This window comes from Vigna unguiculata, chromosome 1 (assembly GCF_037176805.1).
Source record: "Vigna unguiculata cultivar grain cowpea cultivar isolate G323 ecotype 2 chromosome 1, ASM3717680v1, whole genome shotgun sequence".
NCBI lineage: Eukaryota > Viridiplantae > Streptophyta > Magnoliopsida > Fabales > Fabaceae > Vigna > Vigna unguiculata.
Window position 1 is genome coordinate 28704992 of NC_140792.1, and position 17525 is coordinate 28722516.

The 17525-nt window shown below is 29.6% G+C and overlaps 1 protein-coding gene across 1 annotated transcript; it reads left to right on the plus strand.

Annotated features, from left to right (window-relative positions):
* Positions 1–8878: 8878 nt before the first annotated feature.
* On the plus strand, positions 8879–10816 carry LOC114184547 (thioredoxin-like 1-1, chloroplastic). The gene is made up of 4 exons (XM_028071877.2): positions 8879–9284; positions 9651–9827; positions 9941–10105; positions 10210–10816. Exons 1-4 carry the CDS (start codon positions 8901–8903, stop codon positions 10477–10479), a joined length of 996 nt encoding a protein of 331 aa, XP_027927678.2. The 5' UTR covers positions 8879–8900; the 3' UTR covers positions 10480–10816.
* The last annotated feature ends 6709 nt before the right edge of the window (positions 10817–17525 follow it).

The following is a 17525-nucleotide window of genomic DNA, read 5'->3' on the forward strand; positions in this document are numbered from 1 at the left end:
AAATAAATTATTAATTAAACTATAATAATTATATATTAATCTTTTTGATAAAAATTAATATAAAAAAAAGTTAAGTTCAATTCTATCTACTCAGTAGCAGCACCTTGACACCTTATAAAGTTCACCCCACCTTGAAGACTCTTCAATGATTTTCAGAAGAAAAAAAAGATAAGTAATTTATATTTATTTTTTTAATTTTAAATAATAATTAATGATAAAATATGGATATAAAAATATTTACACAAAATAGAAAAATCTTCCATTATACAAAATTAAGTTATACTTAAAATTTTAAACCCTAAAAATAAAATAAAAAGTATAGAATTTATAATTTGTTTCATCTTATCTCTTTTAAAAGGAAAAAAAACGCATACATAATTTATTTAAATATGTTATAAAATAAAGTTGATAATAGAGAGAAGAAGAAAAAGGAGAAGATAGAATGAAAAGTTGTTTTTTTTACGTGTGTGTTAATGTTGATAGGAAGAATCTCATTCATAAATACAAAATATAACTCATAAATGATACAAATTAAATAGTTAATACAAATATTCAAACCTATCATATGAGTAATTCAAGTAAATTAATCAATGAGATCAATCATATGAGTTGAGTTACTGTATCAAATTAATCAAATCAATTGACGACCATTAATTCATAACGACACTCCCCCTTGATTGTTCATTGATAAGATAACGTGTCTTGTTAAAACCTTATTAGAAAAAATCCATTGGGATAAAATTTTAGTAAAGGAACCAAAGTACAACATTTTTGTGTTCTTTAATACAATATTGTTCATCACATATTATATTTCTTCTCCTCATGTAAACTCGCATCATTAAAATGGCAAAGTCCAAACTTGTGAACCAATTGCTCAAAAGTTCTCCTTGGTAAAAACTTTATAAATAGATTTGTCAAATTTTCACTTAAATGAATCTTTTAGATCTTTATATCACCCTTTCAATTGAACAATGCACTATTGTCTTCATATATGGTTATTGATTCCATTATTTTCAAGGATAGACCGCAAGTTTGTCGCTTATGTTGAATTATAAACATTCATCAAACACATTCATGACTTACCTCATGTAATGCTAAAATTCTACATGATTTGATGATGTTGTTGTTATGGTTTGTTTCACAGACCGCCATGAAATCATTGTGCTACAACATATGAAAAAATATCTTGTTTGTGATCAACCATTGTGACATTGTGAGGATGTGATAAATAACATGCATCTACATAATCCATTATATTTAATTATGAATCATTTTGACAAAATAAGCTCATATTCGTAGTATCCTTAAGGTAACGAAGTATATGTTTTAATCCAACCCAATGTCTTCTTGTAGGTGAAGAATTATATCTTGCTTAACAAAATCAAAAGAAAATGCAATATCAGTTTGAGTATAATTAGCATAATACATTAGTGCTTCTATAATACTAAGATATGGTACTTATAGACAAAAAATTACTTCATCATTTTCTTGAGGTCTAAAAGAGTCTTTATCAACATCTAACAACCTTAGAACCTTTGGAGTGCATAATGGATGTGGCTTGTCCATTTAGAACCTTTTAAGCACTTTCATTATATCAACCTCTTGATATACAAAAACACCTTTATTTAAATACTCAATTTCTAATCTCAAACAAAACTTTGTCTTTCTAAGATCTCTCATCTCAAATTCTTTCTTTAAGCAATCAATTGTCTTTGTGAGCTCATTAGGTTTTCCAACGATGTTTATGCCATTAAGATGATTATACCATATATGTCCTGATTGCTTTAATCAATAAAGAAACTTGTTCAATTTCATTGAATAATCCTCTTTAGAATTTTTCTTATTGGACAAATTAATCCTTCAGGGATTTTCATATAAATATCATTCTTAAGAGAATCGTACAAATAGACTATAACATCATCCATTAAATGTAAATGTAGATATTATTGTGCAACTAGATAATCAAATATTGAAAAGTTATTGCATCTAATATTAGTGAATATGTCTCTTCACAAATAAACACCATGTTTTTGTGAAAAACCTTAAGCAACTAATTGTGCTTTGTATCTAACAATTTCACCATTCTTATTTTGATTTTGCACAAAAATTCATCTGTACCCAACGAGTTTTACACCCTCAAGTGTATGAACCACGAGTCCAAAAATAAGATAATCGTACAAATAGGTTGTAACATCATCCATTAGATATAAATGCAGACCTTATTATGCAACTAGCAAAATCAAATATTGAAATGTTGTTGCATCCAATATTAGTAAATATGTTTCTTCACAAATCAATACCAGGTTTTTGTGAAAAACCTTGAGCGACTATCTGTGCTCTGTATCTAACAATTTTACCATTCTTATTTTGTTTTTGCGCAAAAACCCATATGTACTCAATGAGTTTTTCAATCTCAAGTTTGTGAACTACAGGTCCAAAAATCATTCGTTTAGTAAGTAAATATAATTATGCTTCTATTGCATCTTTTCATTTTAATCAATCATTTCTTTGTCAACAACCTTCAATGATCATTGATTTTTTATCCTCATTGTCACTCATAACATTTATCGCTATATTATATGCAAAAGTCTCATCAATGTTGACTTCATATTTTCATATCCATGCCATAATTTATATCTGGTAATTTTCAACAATTTCAAGCACTTGAGGTTCTTCTAGAACTGAATCCTTAATTATATCAAATAAATCTTTTGGGATTTACACATGTTTTTTTATTAGGTCATTTGGCATTTTAGCTCATTTTCTCATTCTAGAGTTCATATCTTTGGAACCAATAGGTCTACTGTACTTCAAACGTATCTTCGGAACTAATAGGTCTATTGCACTTCAAGCGTATTTTTGGAACCAATAGACCTATCACGCTTCAAACGTGTTATGAATTAATATCAATTCTATTTGAAGCCTTAATAGCTAATATACATGATTTAGTTACCTTTTTTCTATAAGTAAACATATTTGGTAATTGATTGACTAATTTTGTAAATGAATTATCCTTTGAACTTCTAGTTCATATTCTTTTGTGTGAGGATCAAGACGAGATAATGATAATTCATTCCAACTAATATCTTTTTCCAAATTTTTTCTTTCTCCCCCTAATGTTGGAAAAACTTATTCATCAAAGTGACAATCGACAAATCGAATTGTAAATAAGTCTCATGTTGATAGTTCAAGATATTTTACTATTAATGGATAATTATATCCAACATATATTCTCAATCGTCTCTGAGCACCCATCATAGTCCCTTTTGGTGTGAAAATTGGAATATATACACCACACTGAAAACTTGTTAAATGATAAATATTAGGTTACCGACCAAAAACCAACTACATATAAAGTATTTGTGATAACTTGTTAGCTTGATGTGAATCAATATTGTAGCACGCAAAATTGCATATCTCCAAGTTGCAATTAGAAGATTAGTTATCATAAGTAATGGTCTTGCAACCCGTTTTAGACGTTTTATTAATGATTATGCAAGTCCATTTTGAATATGAACATGTGCCACTACATGTTTAACTTTAATTCCAATTGATATACAATACTCATGAAAAACATAAGATGTAAATTCATTAGCATTATCAAGACGAATTTTCTTAATCAGATCATCTAGGACTAGGATGTACACTCTAAACTTGATTAATTGTGCTAATGACTTTGCAAATGCCTTTTTACGAGTTGATAATAAACAAATATGTGACCATCTAGTTGATGCATCAATTAAAATCATGAAATATCTGAATGATCTGCATGGTAGGTGTATTAGACCACAAATATCACCTTGTATTCATTTTAAAGATGAGATTGACTCATTTCTAATTTTTTGGTGATGGTCTTATTATCAACTTTCCTTTGTAAACGTGTAGTGCAAGAGAAATCATTGGACTAAAGAAGTTTTTTGACTCCTAAGTGGGTGTCCACATGAGTTTTTTCAACTATTTTTTGCATCATAATAGATTTTGGATGACCTAACTGATCATGCCAAACAAGAAATTCATTTTGATTCGTAAACTTTTGGTTTACCATGACATACATTTCAATTGTACTAATATATGTGTAGTAGTACAAACCATCCAACTAGTCATGTCAAACAAGGAATTCATTTTGATTCGTAAACTTTTGGTTTATATGACATGCATTTTAATTGTACTAATATATGTGTAGTACAAGACATAAGAGAAAGTTGATAATTTCTCCAACACACATTTTTTATTCAACCCAAGTCTAGCGATATAAAGATATTTCATATTTCTTTTATTGTTTGTCTCAATATGATATCCATTTAGACAACTATCCTTGGAACTTAATAAGTTTCTATTAGATTTATTGGTAGAAGTATAGTATCTCTTTTAGATCCTTCGATTGTAGTACCAAAAATGACACTAATATTGATTTCTCACATAACTAAACAAGAGAAAAATTTATTACTCTTAAGAATTGTATGAGTTGTTGCATTATCAACAAGACAAAGATCTGTTAATGCCAACATCAATTTTTCATATAAACATTAATATCAATATTAGATATTATTATGCAACAGGAGAAGAAAAAACATATTTAAAAGATTTAAAATATTTATTTTGATCAAGAAAAACTTATATATAAGCAACATGAAACATGGAAAAAAATATAAAGCATTGTCTTAAAATTAAGAACGTGATATGCAAAAATCTATTTCTTAACACTCTCATCACCTACCAATGAGGTGATCAATGCTTCCATATGGTTTAACAAAGAAAATAACAATATCAAGATGAGTGGCATCTATATGGTCATAATCAAAATCACAATCTTCATAAGTAAAGTGTGTTTTTATGTTATTCTCTTTATGTTTTCGATTTTTAGTGTACGACAAGTACGACTCAAATGATCTTTACCACTACAATGATAACTTATATTTTCATCTTAATTGTAATTATTTTCACCTTTTTCTTCCCCTTTTTCACATTATTGTTCAACTTCTAGTGATAAAATGTCAATTTCTTTAATGACCATATCCACAACCATGATTACTAGCACGACCATAACCACGACCAAGACCAAAACTATGACTATAAAAATAGGAATCAAAGAGTATTCACCAATGGGAATGGAACAAAACCACTTGGGTGAGTCTCATAATTTTTCTTAAGAGCTTCATTGTTTTGTTCAACCACAAAAGACATGAAATAAATTCGGAATATTTGTTGTTAGAGGAGCAAATTAGTTGCTCAACTATTTTATTTCTTTTTTTAATGGCATCACCAAAATCCATTACATTTAAATATATTTTAACATCTAATATCCAAGATAAGTAATTATTCCTTGTAATATCAAGGGTCATAAATTCAAATATTATAATATTTGATATGTTTATAACTAACACATAAAATATTAATAATAATAATAATAATATTAATAATAATAATAATCATCATCATCATATTTCATGTATGAAACTATAAAATTAATATAATAGTATTAAATGTTAGAGAAAAAATAAAATATAAATAATAATAATAATAATAATAAGATAGAGATAAAAATTGATAAAGTCAAAAAAAATTTATCACAAAATTAAGAATGTATTTTTTGGAATATGATGGAAAAAATTAAGGTTTTTTTGTCCTGATTAAGCCTCAAACCCAATTTCAAATATACTAGATTTCTCATCCTAAAATCAAGATTCACTACTCCGAGCAGGGTCTCAAGAGTAAAACAGGTAAAGCATTTGCTATAGGCCTCCACCAAAAAAGACCTAAAATTTTTTAGTACTAATATTTTTCTATTAAATTAAGAAAATAGCACTAATATGCCTTTACTAAATTAATTATAAAATTATGTTTAAGAAAAAACTTCATTTTTTTACAATATACTTTTATTAAATTAATTATAATGTTACATTTTAAAGAATAAAATTTAATAAAATTATTATTTGTTCATTTTTATTAGTATTAAAAATTATATTTAATAAGTTATAAACTTTTTTCAATAAATTATAATTTTGTTTAGCAAAAACGAATGATTAGTTTTTTTTTTTCTTTATTTTGTAACTTCCTATTTTAGTCATTACCTTTTATTGATTTCTTCTATTTGAAAGTTATTTTTTTAAGAGTTTTAGCATGTTTTATGTGTGTACCAATTTTTTATCTTCATTTATGCTTAATATATTTTTCTTTCTAGTTGTGTTGTTGTTTTTATTCTTTTTGTTGAATTTATATTATGATTACAAAGTTTCTTTTATCTCATTTTATTCTTTGGTAATTTTCAATTTATGAATTTTGATATTTTTTCTGCACATATTTTAATGGAGAACTCAAATGTAAACCCCTTTTTCCTTTCACCTTTATAGGTGTTTGGGCCTAGCCTGTCGTGGGCCTAAGGCCAGTCCAGTAAGGGGACCCAATACCCCTTTCCAGCCCTTAACCCCCATGAATTCTATCTCATTTGCAGAAATTAGATTCTCCCTCCCCTTTTCTTTCCTCTAGTAAGAGCTCTGCTAGGGCACAAATATTCATTCCTCTCCAAGCTAGTTGAGAGCATTATACCTCCAAGTCAAACATTGAAGCTCCTTGGTCCTTTCTTCACGTTTTTACTGTTTGGGTATATTGTTCTGGTTAGGGTTTAACCTTTTGCGTTTGTTTTGTCCTGTTATTCACATTTCTAGCTCATTATTTGAATTCTTAAAGTTGTGGTACCCCTTGGTTTCGTACCTGGTGGCGTTTGCTAGCATCTAAGAAGGTAAGGGAAGCTAGGGTTTCACGTTATTTTTATTTTATGCGATTAATGTTTTGTGAAATATGAGAAAAGATTGGGAAAACATTAGTTTTTGGTATATTTCTGAGTTAGGGGTTCAAATATTCATGAAACTATGATATTTGACGTTATTTCTCATATTTTGATGCGTCGCGCAATCGCTGGGCGAGTGACTTGGTCGTTGGGCGACTGTGTATTTTTCTAATATGCACAGGTTTAGTAAAATTGACTTTCCCGACTCATTAACCATTGGATTGAGCTCAAATTTGGACATTTGGTTCATAACATGCTATTTTGTGGTTTGATTGGTTGGATCGTCGATTAGATGTCTGTAGCTTGAGAAATGTGTCACGCATTAGTGCAGTGATTTTGGTTTTGTGATAATAAATTTTCTTAGGAATTTTGGTGTAAGAATTATGGTTGTGTGTTGTGCTTGATTTCATAGAATTGCAGGTACTTAAATGTTGGCACTCATTTATTTGGAATGAATACTATTTTGTGATATATGTATATCTTGGTATGCATTTATTAAGTATGAGATTAAATGAAATCTTGTTATGTTGAGTATGAAATGGAAAACATGACTTGTTTGATTGGTGGTGGATTGACATGAGACTTGAATGATTGAGATGGCATGTGGAAATTGTTGGTAAAAGAGTTTCAAGGGAAACTCTCGGTGATGGTGGTTAGTGTATACCTTGATAGGAGATATCTAGATAAAGAAAGGTATCCTGAACTCTAAAAATTATTCATGCTCATATAGAGTAGAATAATTTATGTAGTGAGAGTGGCAGGAGGTCCTAGTCTTGGGACATACTTCCTTTAGAGGTTTAACCCTGTGTGGTTGGGTGATAACCCCTTGCGTTTAGACTCTCTAGAGTTTAAAAGCCAGCACAGGTGCATATTTCCTTTAGAATCCTATATCAAGAGTATGATCCGGATATTGAGTCATAGAGTCTTGAAATTGTTTGTTTTCACATGATTTGGGTGCCTACTGCTTTGTCTGTGCATAATATGATCTGACTATTTATTTGCTCTATAACATGATTAAAACAATTTTTGCTCTAGCTTACCCTTTCTTTAGTGTATGTACAGTTGAACTCTTTTGAAGAACTCTTAGTTTGTTTTAAATTCCTTGCTCCCTGAGCAATCCTTTTGCAAAACAATAATACTTTTGTGTTATGTTTTATGGCATTGTGTGCCTAAACTTTCATTCCAAATATATTATGGATAACTGTAATAGTTAATACATGTATGTTTCATGTCATGTGCTCTTTTATATTATGATTATATGATGCTTATTTTTAGTAGATTACTTTACTAGAAATAGATGTCACATGTCAAATATTTGTGTAGATTTTAATAAATAATTTTACATAAAGAAACCTCAAAAGTTATATTTTAAATAAAAAATCTTATTTTTGAATTTATTTTCTAAACTTTTGAGTCATTTTCTCCCAAAGAAAAGACACCTTTAAAGCCGTGGCCACCTATATAAATGAATTTATATCAACATTAAATTTAATAAACTGAATATGATGTAAGTATGGAATAAATGGATAATTATTAAAAAGAGATATATATAAAATTTTTGTTGTCAAATACTCATGAAAATTCAATGCAAGAAATGTATTCGATCTAAATATATTTCGATGCTGCTGCACTCTTATTTTTCTGTAAATATTTATTCCATTGATTTTGAATATCTCTATACAGTTTATTAATAATGAATTGATTTCATAAATTGATTATGGAATGATCAAAACCAAACATAAGAATCTGAATAAAAATAAATTAATTAAAAAGAAAATTCATTTGAGGAGAAAAAAATGGAGAGGAAGAATGTGCCAAATCCCTTTATCCAAAACCACTGATCAAATCTAACGAAAACGCAACTCAAACACCTGTCATCACGATCCACCGCACGTTTGGGCCCCACCTACCTTGAAAGTCCCTTATCCAATGGTGATTAACCAACCAACCACAACAGTTCGCCGCGTGTCTGCCATGATCACTCTGCCGCCGTTGATCTCCGCGTCTTCCCATCACAGCCGTTCACTGAACAACAATTCAACGTTATCTACTAACATTTCAAGCCCGCAACTTTACACGTCGATTTGCCGTCACTTGTGGATAAAGTTCTGTTATGCGTACCCTTTTCTTTTCAGGGTTTTCTCTTTCCTCTTCTTCTTCTCTCTCAAACATAAAAACACAGGCTTTTCTGGTTTGTTCATTTTTTGTGGTTTCTGAAGCGAAGGAAAATTTAATGGCTGAAGCTTTGACCAAGGCGAGTTTGGTTTCTTCTTGGCATGGTAGTAGTCAACGCCACCAACGAAGAGTATCCATGGTTCCAAATTCTTGTAGCTTTGTTTCTGGCGTCGGAAGGTTCCCTTCTCTCAAGTTAAAGTCTCAGATTCTCAGATCTTGGTCCTCTTCTTCTGAGTTTCAGGGTAAAAAGCTTATCTTTCACGTAAATCGAGGAATACCCAACAGGGTTAGTTCGCGGTTGAGAGCTTCGACTGCAGTTCAGGTTTGTTATATGACTACCCCTTGTGGGTTTTACTATACCCTTAACTTGAACTTTTTTTTCTTTCGAGGAATTAGATCCTTTTTGTTGCCGGGAGTTTCGTTAACTTGCGTGACATTTTTGTTTCCAAGTTTCTTGTATTTTAGTTTCTAGTGGGAATATTTTGTGTTCTTCAGAGAGGTTTTCTGGAATTTTCTTGTGGGATTTTTGTAAATTTTGGGTTTTAGAAGGAAGTAAGACGTTTTATGTTGTTGGGAATTCTGTGAATTTTCTTGAAAAGTTTCATAATTGCTTATATATTTTTATTTCGGCAAGATTTTGTGTTTGTCTCATGGGGTTTCTGAACCTTTTTTTTGTGGAATTTTGCAGATGACCCATAGAATAGGTAAAGTTCAGAAATGGTGGGAAAAGGGGCTTCAACCCAACATGAAAGAGGTGACTTCCGCCGAAGATCTTGTAGAATCACTGTTAAGCGCAGGGGACAAGTTGGTGGTGGTTGATTTCTTCTCTCCCGGTTGTGGTGGCTGCAGAGCCCTTCACCCTAAGGTATTCTTTTTCCCCTTGATCCATTCAAAGATCAACTCACATGACAATTTTTGATTTCATGCTCTGTTAATTTGTGTTGTTGTTTTGATGTTCCTTGGTTTATGGTATGGCAGATATGTCAACTGGCAGAGATGAATCCTGATGTTGAATTCCTTCAGGTGAACTATGAGGAGCAGAAGTCCATGTGTTATAGCCTCAATGTCCATGTTCTTCCCTTCTTCCGCTTCTATAGAGGTGCTCAAGGTCGACTATGTAGCTTTAGCTGCACCAATGCCACGGTTAGTATACATGCTATGTCAATTTTATATCATATCTTTGACATTTAAGTATTTGTAGATTATTACATGACTTAGTAACAGAATTGAATCTGATTTAATTACAGATCAAGAAGTTTAAAGATGCATTGGCGAAACACTCCCCAGATAGATGCAGCTTGGGCCCAACCAAAGGGTTAGAGGAGAAAGAGCTCCTTGCTCTTGCTGCCAACAAAGATCTTTCCTTCACCTACTCACCAAATCCCTTACAACCTGAACATGCAGATGAAGAGTTCGCTACTGCTTCCACTCCTGTTCCTTGTTCAGAATCTCTTCATTCATTGACTCTCTTTTCTGAGGTCTCCAAAGAGAAAACCTTAGCCACTGCTGGGAGATGACGTGGTCAGTTTGCAAGAAAAACCCATCATCTGACTCCATCCCTTGTACAGTGTATAGGTTTGTTTTGGTGCAATACATCTTCATGTAGTATACTTGTGAGAATGAAGATATCATGGAAGATAAGGTCAAGTAGTATATGACAGTATATGCATGATGTATTCCTCTTGGGCATGTCTTTTTGGATCCATGCCTTGCCTTGCTAGGATTAGGGAAGTTAGAGATTGTAGCATTAGTAGTTACCCTTTTTTTTTGTGTGAGGAGGAATCATTTCCTATTGTTGTAAAAATGAATGTCATTTTATTCATCAATGGAAAGTTTGTTTCTTTCTTTTTCTGAAAAAATATTTAATATTTTCCCTAGTTCTGTAATGTTCTAGATCCTGAAGTAGATGGTAGTAGTGATGCCAAGTTAAGATATCAGGTATTGTGGTTCTGACTGAGATCACGTTTTGATTTGAAGAATTTGTGGTTGAGTTTCTTTTCCACAGAAGGAAATGAGGTGGGCTATTTCTGTTCTCATGCTTGGTTTGTAGTTGAAAAGGGATAGTGATTTTTGTGGGAAGAGTAACTATAATTGAGTTAGGCATAGATGGGAATAATTTAAGTTAAATACGGACAATATCACTCTTTTATATTTTTAACTAACTATAACATAGTTTTGAAGTTACAAAAACGACTTAAAAAACACGAACACAAATCAGCGAAAATTAAAAAAAAAAAGGCTTTTTCTGAAGTTGTTTATCTGAACATATAGTTTTATCATATAGGAAACAAATATATATTTCAAATTGTTTATCTAAATGTACATTCCAGAACCTTTTCGAAAAGTAGAACATCAGGCAGAGAAGCATGCCATTTGTGAATTTTTGGATGGTGCCACTACTCATTTATCTTCTTATCGTCACTTCCACGTCTCTATATTCAACAAATAAAATATTTAGATTGATAAAAGTAGCTTATAATTCTAATACTACAGTAGTTTTATGTTGACTAATTTTTATAAGATTGATAACAAAATTAGTTAGATTATGATGGATAAAATAATAGATCTAATAAATTATTTTATAAAAGATATGTTAAAAGGTAGCATTACAAAGATATGGAAGATTATAGAGAAGAAAATTAGCAGCGTAGGAAGGTGAAGGTGAAGGTAGAAGAAAACGTAGAAATATTTAGGCAAATGAAAACAAAATGGTGGTTGGAGATTTGGATCCGTGACGTAAAACCAGAAAAAGGAAGAAAATTAGGACAAAGATTGCGTGTGGTGTGTTGACGCACGTAGGGGTGAGTGTGGCCTTTTCTTGCTTTTCTGCGTGCTCCACCCCTATTTTTTTCTCTTTCCTTTTCTTTTATACAATAATTTCATAATATTAAAATTCTTTTTTCTCAATAAAATATTACTTCCAGTATCTTCTTATTCATTTTTTTTTAATTTTCGAAGTATTTTGAATCAATTTAAAGATATAAAAATCTAAATTAAATATTATGACATAAGAAATCAAGTTCAATCTAACCTAACAATAAAGAATTACAATAATAATTTACCAAAAATAAATATGTGACATGGCAATGTTAGTTGTGTTTTAATTAATGTTATAAAAATCAAACTAGTTAGTTATCAACTGGGGTGACTAACTACTAGTCAAACTGATGACTTGGTTATCGAATTAAACTATTTTATTTTTTATTTTATATACATTTCCATTCCACTATTAATAATAATCAAATTATATTCTTTAATTTTATTTAATTCATATTCATAATTGTGATTTAAGGATTTTTTAAATCTTGGTAAAAAATAAATCATGTAAAAATAAAATAAATTTATTAATCTTTGTGAAAATAATTTTTAAATTTAAAACCTATTATAGTGGCAACTTTTAGTTACAAATAAAAAAACGGCCACGGATTCTAAATTTTAATACTATTAAATCAATTCGGACAGCTGAATAATTTTGAAAAAAAAAACTACATCGAAATACTTATCAATATTATTAATAGTGACACAGAATTTAATTTTAAAAAAATCTTAATTTTTTATGCTGTACAATTCAATTATACCTAAATGTATTACTTTGTTTTAAAATGAAATGTATAATATATGTGGAGCATTTCTCTTTCACTCATTTTTAATACAATTTGTTAATGGTTGAGTTGCAAAATAAAAATTAAAAGAACAAAAAATCAAAATTTTAAATAAAGATATAATATATTTGAGATAAATAGAAAATATTTTATTTTATGGTTGAGTTTCCCATTAAAAAATTTCTAATAACAACATTTTTGTTTTTATGACTTTTTAATTATATTAAAAAATGAATTAACTTAAATAATTTAAATTCTTTCTTAGAAAGAGTATCATATACTTCACACATACATGTATAAACAAAACAAATCCTATTCATTGTCTAAACTGGACGAAAGTATTTTATTTATTTACAATCCTCTATCCATTATCTCACTATTATGTTGATATAAATGGTGAGAACACATTTATTAAAATATTAGTATGTATGTATGGAGAAAGGAAAAAAAAAAGTAATAGTTATTGGTACTTCAATAGTACAATTGGTGTATCACTCTATCAATTATTGTCGGTGTAACTTTTAAAAAGAGATGTAAACTTCAAATTGTTAGCATAAATTTTGTTTGTTTTAAGTTATTCTCAAATTTTTTCTTAATCACTTTTATTTTCTTTATGGTTTGTTGAACCATGTTAAGACATAATAAAATCACATTTTCTATAGTCTCAAATTATAAGGATTGACTTATGTTTTAATTTGAGTTACAACTTTTTTTTCGATTTTGATTGATTTCATATAAATGTAGGGGTTTGCATCCATCAGATGAGACTAAACACATTACACAAAAAGGTGTGCAAGACAGAATTTTAAAAATTGAGATATTTAAAAATTATTTCTATTTCCAAGAGAGAATAACTATTGAGCAAATTACATTTTTTCTTGAAGCTTTTTTTGAATAAATTATGATCAACATCTTGATTGAACCAAGAAAACATAGTTTATCACCAAGTGTATCTTACTACTATTGTTTTGATCTCTTGGCCAAGTGATATTGTTCTTTTGTTGTAATTTTGTGTTTGTATAATAACTTGGATAAGGTTTACAAGTTGATCTTGTAAGAAGGTGTTACAAGGTGTGAAGTTGAGTCTTGTAGGGTTCATAACTTATGTTTTGTGTATGTTTTTCTTTAATTATTTTGTTGAATGTTGTATAAATTTGAAATTATATAGTGTGATGTTTGGCTGGTATAGTTGAGCAATTGGATATAGTTTTTGTGATAAAGTGAACAATATAAATCTTGGTGTCTATTTCTGTCTCTATCTTCCTTTATATTGCACATAATTTTTAAAATATTTTGAATTTGATTGTTAAATCTACACTAAAAATAATTTATTGCATTTTTCTCAATGTTTAATAACTATTTTATCCTATTTCAAAAAATTGGTACTAGTTCAATTCACTCCCCTCTCAAACTCAACCTCCAAAAGGTATTCATTTATATCAAGATTAGGTTCTTGAGATTTACTCATGTTCTAGTTTGGTTTCCAAGAAAATGGTTGATAATATGCTCCCCTTTATTAAAGATGCATATATCAATAGACCACCTATATTTGTAGGGTAAATTATCAATTTTGAAAAGTTAGAATAAAAAACTTTATTTAATTTATTGAGCAATATGTACTTAAGATACAATTATAAATGGGTTGTTTATTTTTGTGCATGTTTTTGGCAATGAAATTGTTGAAAAACCTTGGTGTGAATAGTTTGTTGTTGAAAATAAATAGCCTCAACATGGTTGTGTCAAATATATTATCATATATGTTTTAAGTCTTGATGAATTTTTTATAGTGTCTTAGTGCAGTGCAACAAAGGAAGGACATGTGGGATACACTAGAAGTCATACATGAAGGTATATCAAATATTAAAAGTGACTGAAAATATTTGACTTTGTTTGTTAAAAATTTTGGAAGGTTTTTTATGAAAGGAAAAAATGAGAAAAACTATTATAAAAAAAATATACATGAATACCAAATATGATTTTAATTCACCAAATTTTACTTGTTTTAGCTGCGGAAAGTAGGAACATATTAAAATTGAATGTCTCAACAATTAAAATAAGGATAAGAACATTGTTACTAAAACTAAAAAAGGAGACCAAGTTAGGAAAGCTTATATAGCTTGGCAAGATAATGACGAATCTTTATCAAATGCTTCATCTAGGAAGGATGAAGAAATAAATATTAACAACTTATATACAAGGTTGCATGTAACTTATCTTTATACTAATAAGTTGGCTAAATTCTACTTTTATTCCCTTAACTCTATTTTTTTTTTTATGTTTAGTTTGGTCCTCCAACTTACAAAATGCTCAATTTGATGTATATTTGCTATAATTTTGTATTTTCAGCTAAAGGATCTATACTTAATATTTTGGTCATACCTTTTTATTTTTTGCGGATATTATTTTTAGTTGATTCTAGTTGCATTGGATTATACATTTTTTATGCTTCAAAATGGACACATGGCTTTTTGGATTTGAAATTCTTCGTTAATTTTTTTTATGATTTTTACAAGTTAAGACAAATTTGTTGAATTTTTTATAAAGGAACCCGTAAGTATTTGTTTTTCTTTGGACTTTCGTAATTAGTTTAGGTCCATATTTACTTAAATTTCAAAGTATATATGTAGTTTAAATATCCTCTAAACATGTAGACAAAAATCATTGGTTTAATTTCCAATTTAAAAAATTGCCTTTTCATTTTCTATTTTCTCTCAATTTTTGGAATTGCCTCTTCCACTTCTTCTCTCATTTCCTTGTTTTGCTTCATCCTTGGAGAACTAATTCATATAGTCAAGATCAAATAATTTAAATTGAGTTTTGCATCAACTATTTGCACTTTATGATTGTAATTTTCATTTCTAATTTTAGAAATCAAATTAGGAATCAATTGAATGTTGACATGATAAATATATGTGAAATACAATGAATGATACTTTGGTTTAAGTCATATAATTGATTTAATTGATTAATTGAATCACTTAATTGTTCAAATTTGGATATGAATTTTTATAGAATTATGATAAGAGGAATTGTGTGGTTCTAACATTTGTGAGTTGATGTTGACATGATAAATATATGTGAAATACAATGAATGATACTTTGGTTTAAGTCATATAATTGATTTAATTGATTAATTGAATCACTTAATTGTTCAAATTTGGATATGAATTTTTATAGAATTATGATAAGAGGAATTGTGTGGTTCTAACATTTGTGAGTTGACCTATAACCATCTTGATTTTCTCATTTCATCTTTACTTGTATTTTCAATATGCTTTAATTTTTTTAATCCTTAAACTCCAATTTAATTTGTATTGAAAGAATATTAAACATGGAATATAATCAATATGTGTTCTCTGATAATACTAAAGATGGAATATAATCAATATGTGTTATTTGAGAATTGATGTAAGTTATGATCTATAATACAAATTTAGAGGAAACATAGACTCTTCGATTTCAAGAACGAATTTTTTGTCCAAGGAAGGCTTTGCATTTAGCCAAGAGTGAATGAGTCCAAATAATACTCGAGGTTTAACAAAAAAATGGTTGAATCCAAATAATACTTACTTGGTACCTTACAATGTTAATAGAACTTGATTGTGTTGATTAAGAATGGACATATTCTGAGTTACAAACAAATCAAAATAAAAATACTTTGGGTAAATATTTGCTAATTCCTATATTTTTAAATTACATATTATTTATCTGCAACTAATCAAAGAATGACAACTTTGTGGAATAAGGTTTAAAAAGCATTTTAGTTAGTGTGTTTGTGAGTTGGAGTTTGATATAAAAAGGGTCAACATCTCTAAGAGACCTCCACGTGAACACTAGAAGCCTAAATATATGGAATATTTTATTTAAAATTGAGTTGTTAGTTATTCATTTTGTATTGCTCTTTTTTTTTTTACCTGGGCACTGTAGGCCCAATAACTTTTCCTACTTAGGGTAATCAATGAAAGAAAAAAGAGAGCAGAGAATGTTTACTCCCACCTAGTGTCTTCTCTTCTTCCTTTAGAAATCTTAGTGTAGTTGTAGCAAAGGTCTAACATTGGTGCTTTCATTGCTTTCTCTATGCTTCATCCTTTTTCTCTTCCATTAAGTTTTCCATGTTCCCCCACCAACACAGACAACCACCTCAACACATTTCATACCTAACCCCTTCAACAACCATTTCCACGAAGCCACTATAACCACCACATACGCCTTTCACCATCAACACCTACCACCCCCACCACCCCTCATTATCCAACCACTAAAACTATAACTAGCTTTTTTTAAAGGTCCATAACTCTTAGATTGGTTATTCCAAGTTGAGAAATACTTTTCTTTTTATCAAATACCCCTAAGTTGGTTTAAAGGGATGCACCAAAACAACCTTTTCACAAATTGGTCACTCGTTCTCTTGAACTTCATTTTGGTCCATCCTCTTACACAAACCATCAAGCAAAATTATTCAAGTTACATCAACTAGACACTGTTTCTAAATACCAAGCACATTTTGAAAAAAATATGCAATTGTGTCATTGGCTTATCCCCTGAAATCATCCTTAACTACTTTATTTATTGCCTTCAACTAGACATTAAACATGAACTAACAATTTTTGAACTTTACTCCATCTCGCAATTGGCCTTGCCAATCTCATTGAAGATAAAATACGAGACTCCAAAGCCAAACCCCCATGACCCTTCACCTACAACACATTTAACCCACACCCAACAAAAAATCAATACCAACTTTCTTCCTCACAAATCAACCACCCTAATCCTCTCTCATCGATAATAAATTCACCCCTTCACAACTTTAAGAACACAAAACTCAAGGACTTTGTTATAATTGTGATGAAAAATTCACTCCAGGCCATAAAGGCACCACTTTGAGATTTCTCTTTCTCCTTGATAACCCAGAAAACTTTATTGACCAACCCCTCGACACAATCAATCCCAAAGAGGCCGCC